A 5,128-nucleotide genomic window follows, 5' to 3' on the forward strand; every position below is an offset into this window, starting at 1 on the left:
AGCGCTGGCTGGACGTATTCTGCGGTCCTACCTGCAAATCTTTTGTCGCCATTTATGAAAAGATCAGCCGAACGTTGGTTGCATTTGATGCACGACAGGATTTTCTTAAGATCACCGTTTACTAGAGGACATTCGTCCAGCTCCAGAGCCCTAAGGTTTTCCATGTAACCCAGTGCGAAGGCTAAATCCCCGACCGAAGTCACCGAAGAAACGTTAATAGTTTCAACGCATGCCAGTTGTGCCGTGCGGCTCTCGGACCTACAGATGATTTCAAGAAGGTATATGAGACTGCGGAAATTGTTACTCTTATCCACATCGATAGTTGATGGGATATGTGAGTCGCTGGTGAGACACCGTGGGGCCTTGCTTGACTGGCTTTCAAAAAAGCAGTTCCGACTAATCGCTTGGATAACATGTGATTGGTACATAGGCTTATGTCGATCCTTATTGAACTTTCGGTCAAGCAGTTTAACGATATCGGTCATGCACTTCTCATTCTCACCACAACAAAAACGAAAGAGAAACTCATTCGAAACAACGCCCTCAATACTTGAACATATTCGACCCAAAATCTTGTTATACTTTAATTTGTTCTTCACACTTGTAAGCCTTCCTTGGGTTGAAAGTTTTAAACTCTGCAAGTATTTTGCTGCACAGCATTCCTGCATAGTCTTGTGCATGAATTGAATGTTCCTATGGGATTTGCTGTTTTTGATAACTCTCTGCTTGGTTAGGATGCCCGCTTTTAGTGCAAGGTCCAATGCACTCGGTTTAAACTCATCTTCCTGGAATGACGATTTCTGGCTGGAACTGATAAGTCCACACAGCGCAGTTTTTCCAATGAAAATCACTGTTTTTGAACCATCTTCTCCTGAGATATGTTTTCTTGTGAACATGTGATCAATTGCCTCGGTGAACAGGCGTGAAGTTGTTTCTGGGAGTTGTTTACTCTCCCTCCACAACAAGCACATGAGAAGGAGCAACATAGGTGTTTTAGCAAAATCACGCAGTGTGTTGGACTTTCCAATGGTTTTGATTAGTGCATTGCCACTATCAGAATCTTTGTCATAGAATTTTCGAACGTATTCATTGACATCCTCGTCAGTAAACCCCAGAACTTCTACATGTGTGCAAGGATTTTGGACAAGTGATGTTGACATCAGTGTCTCAAGATGAGAAGGGCGTGTCGACACACAGATGAAACAGTCCCGGTATCGTGTTCTATTCAATGCTTTTAGGACAGAACCGAATGAGTCTGCATTGAGTGTTTTGGTCCGCATTTCATCAAAACCATCCAAAAGAATCAAAACCTTATTTGGGTTAGCCAGGATGAATTCATCAAGTTCATCTTTTGCTATTCCCGAATCTTCGCCGAGAAGTTGATCAAAAGTGGAATCAACAATGTCAGAGTCTTGCAACAGGGCACACATCTTTAAAAGAAAGACAAGCTGGAATCTTATCAGGAATTCGCTTGCCTCATCGGCCCAGTCAAATGCAATCTTATCAAAAATGGTTGACTTCCCCACACCTCCCATGCCATAGAAAATGAGACGTGAGATGAGTTCCCCAACTCTTGTCCTTAATCTGAATATTTTGGCATACTCTGTTGAGTTTACAGTGTCTCCTTTTTGGCCAGTGACAACTGCTACCCCTTCCCGTGTTTCTAACTGTACTTTAGTGTATATACCAGCTATGTGCATTTGGTCATTATCAATCCCAGGCAACAACTGAACGTAACTGCCTGTTGTTTTATAAACTCCCTTCAAAATGTCCCTAGTCTTTTTACCGACATCTTGGAAGCTAGGTGCCCGCAGCCTTGGTTCTTGGTCTGGCCTCTGACTATGCTGAGGTCTGGGTGCAGGCACTCCTATTCAGATCAAAACAAGAAGCATATATTGCTTTAAGAAACTGTGTTTCTGAAACGGATTGAATAGTTTTCCTCAACGGAGGAAAATACGTTAAGGAAACTATGACTTGCATTTTCCAGTATGTTAGAAAAGTACTGCACAACAATAAATAAATTTGCCCAAAAATAAATAAATAAATGTTTTTGCTTTTGTACAGGGTGAGTAAAAAAAGAGGCGGAACCCAAACCCCCGAAAAAAAATTCATAAAAAAAAAATCAGTTTAAAAGTTAAAAATATGCATTAAAAAAGTCCTTTTGAAGGCCCTTCTTTAACAAAAGTGGATTTTACAAATCATATTGTTTGCCTCAGCGGGGTTGTTCCAAACAGTCAGAATACACAATAAATTGTCTTTTTTTGGAACAGGTTTTAGGATTGAGCAATTTTAGTTTTTTTTTTCATCGAAAAGGGATTTTCCGAAATTGGCTTTCCATTCCTTATATTTTTGGTGCTACATATTTTTTAAAAAATATATAATATATTTTGGGGGTTTGGGTTCTGCTTTCTTAAAATCACTCTGTAGGCCTACTACTATAGAACGAAAAGGTGTCAAATGTTTCCTTTTTTATTTTTTTATTTACTTTTTTACACCGGCAAAAAGAAATCCACAGAAAAATACTAGTGACTGCAGGCGTGCAACAAATTTATATGACTCGCATCATTATCTCAAGAATGACTAAGTTAATAATTATCATCTTGCGGTAATTACTACACTGCAAATGTTCCTTGAATTCTGAATGAAGATAAGTTTAAGTTAATCGCTATGTACCAGGGCAAGAGGCGCTGTGGTTCGATAGTAACGCATTTCGAGTCGAGTGCAGTATAGTACGTGGGTTCAAACTCTGATGGGAAACATGGTGCTTTTGTTTTCTTGGGCAAGGCACTTTATTACGATTGCCTCCCTTCACCCAGGAGTAAAATAGGTACCTGGGAAGGTAATGACCAGAAAGCGGTAATCTGGGCCTGCTGCTGAAAAAAATGATCTAATGGCCTGACGAACTGGGGTAACAGTCATGGGCGTCGCCAGGATTTTTTCTAGAGGGGGGCAAACAATTTTTTTGCCAAAAAATGCTTGTATTTCTCAACACATTCTCGATTTATCAGTTTTAGAGGGGGGCAGGGACATTTTGCCCCCCCCAACTCATTAAATTTACACCACTTTGTCTTCGCGCCTCTTTTTCTTTTCTTTTTTTCCCTTTTTTTTTTTTTTTTTTGCTTTTCCGGGGGGGGGGGGGGGCAAGTGCCCCCCCTTGCCCCCCCCCCCCTCGCGACGCCCACGGTAACAGTTGTTAAGCAATTCAAAACCTAAGGTATAAAGCACTAATATAAGCACAACATTCTTATTTTTTTTACGAACTCGCTAAAAATAACAGATCAGCGAGTTGCCCTAAAGCTCACGTTATCAACTATGCAAAATTAATGTGCGACTTAGCCCTTTTCAGATGAGGCAAACATAGGGGCGCTATTTTGTCGTGGGTAGAGGAATAAATTACAAGACTTAAATAGCGCCCTCCTATCGTGTCTACCATAATTACATGTATATCAAACTGGCTTATAGTTGTACCAAAGAAAAGTGGTGACTCTCTAGCTCGCGGTACTGACAATCGCTCTTTTATTTTGTGTCCATGTTTATGTAGTATACCATCTCCTCCCCCCCCCCCCAAAATAACATTTCATATCAAATAACTTTAATCTTAAACACAAGAGATTATAATGTACCTGGTCCCTCCAACGGGAAGATGTTAGTGATATTTACTGCACTTGAACCAGCAATGATAGGATTGTGGCTACCGATGACTGTGCCGCTGTTTCCGATGGTTCCAGTTCGTAGTGGGGAATCTACAGTCACAAGCAAGAATCAAAATATCCTTAAAAAAAGTACACGATTCCCTCTGTTTTTATAAGATTTTAATGTGATTGCACATAGAAAAAAGAAATACATGAAAAACCAGGCTATGACTCAAGACATCTTCGGGTGAGGTGGGGAGGTGGAGGGTGGTAGTGCCCCTCCACTCCCCAGTAAGGTTATAAATTGACTTCAGGCAACTTGCTACTGTGTACTCACCTGGTAGACAGGGGGCCTGGTCATCAGCCCGTTGGCTGGCTGATGCAGATTGCGCATCCATGATACTTTGGATCACCCGCCCACAAATGGAACTTGAGTCCTGTCTGTCAATGATTAATGAAAAGCTGTGTCACATTTTGTTCGCAGGTACGTAAACTTGTGATTTTTTTTCAAAAAAAATGTTAAAACACACACATGGCCGCTGACAAGGCAAAAGGCAAGGCAAGCCTTTCTGAAAATGTGGGCCTCTCAATAAACCTGATTGACATTCGCATTGCATCATAGGTATGGATGACAAACAACCAATGCAGTTTATGTACAATCCTATTGGAGCAGTGAACCAGTCATGTCTTTTCTTTTTTTTCAATATTTTCCTAAATTAACTGATTATCTATTCACCTGGTAAAGCGTAAAATATTATGAGAAACAAAAATTGCAAATAAATTCAGTTTCTAAACTTTAGAAATAAAAGAAGGAATAACCTCGCAATTTATTGAGAAGTATCAGTCAGCAGGCCCAGTAGAACAATTGTGATTGATCAGTGTAGAAGCGTGAGTTTCACATCTTGATTATGATTGGTTGATTTTGGCAGATCTTAAAACAGGCTATTCAAGACATTTATTCTCTCTAATTTATATTCTGTTTGGTAAGGTGACTTAACTCGATCTACTTACTTCCATTGAGTTAGTGTTCCTTGTTGTCAAGTTTAGTTAAAATCTACCTATAAAAAAATAAAATACTTGAAAAACAACCCCGATTTCCCAAATTGCATGGAACATTTTTTTCAATACAGGCTACAACATTTTCTTTGGGGCTCACGATGTCAATCTATGGAGTTTGAGATGATAACATCAGGATACAACATTTGGGTCTGTATACTCATACCTCCAACTCATACTGAGACTCTGATATGTGTCGCGCAGACTCGTATTATTACATGTATTGGTATACTCGGACTTCGATACAGACTTTATGACTGGGACTTAACGGAATAAATTTTAATTACTTTAAGTCAAGAAAAACTAATACTTCATACGGTTTAAACAGGATCCTTAATGCAAGCGACCTGCTGTATAGCTATGAACTAGAGCTCTGCCTGTGGCCTTGAATTCGGGGCTTTGATAGCACACCTTTATGGAATGCAAACGCATTTATTATG

At 39.9% G+C, this 5,128-nt stretch overlaps 1 protein-coding gene across 1 annotated transcript; it reads right to left on the minus strand.

Annotated features, from left to right (window-relative positions):
• Positions 1–222: 222 nt before the first annotated feature.
• Positions 223–4,030, minus strand: LOC119720285. Its single transcript, XM_038189926.1, has 4 exons — positions 3,970–4,030; positions 3,624–3,743; positions 1,311–1,867; positions 223–258 (listed from the first exon to the last, which is right to left on the minus strand). The coding sequence occupies exons 1-4, from the start codon at positions 4,028–4,030 to the stop codon at positions 223–225; spliced, it is 774 nt and encodes a 257-aa protein (XP_038045854.1).
• Positions 4,031–5,128: the final 1,098 nt, after the last annotated feature.

The sequence above is a fragment of the Patiria miniata genome, unplaced genomic scaffold (assembly GCF_015706575.1).
Source record: "Patiria miniata isolate m_02_andy unplaced genomic scaffold, ASM1570657v1 HiC_scaffold_9, whole genome shotgun sequence".
Lineage (NCBI taxonomy): Eukaryota > Metazoa > Echinodermata > Asteroidea > Valvatida > Asterinidae > Patiria > Patiria miniata.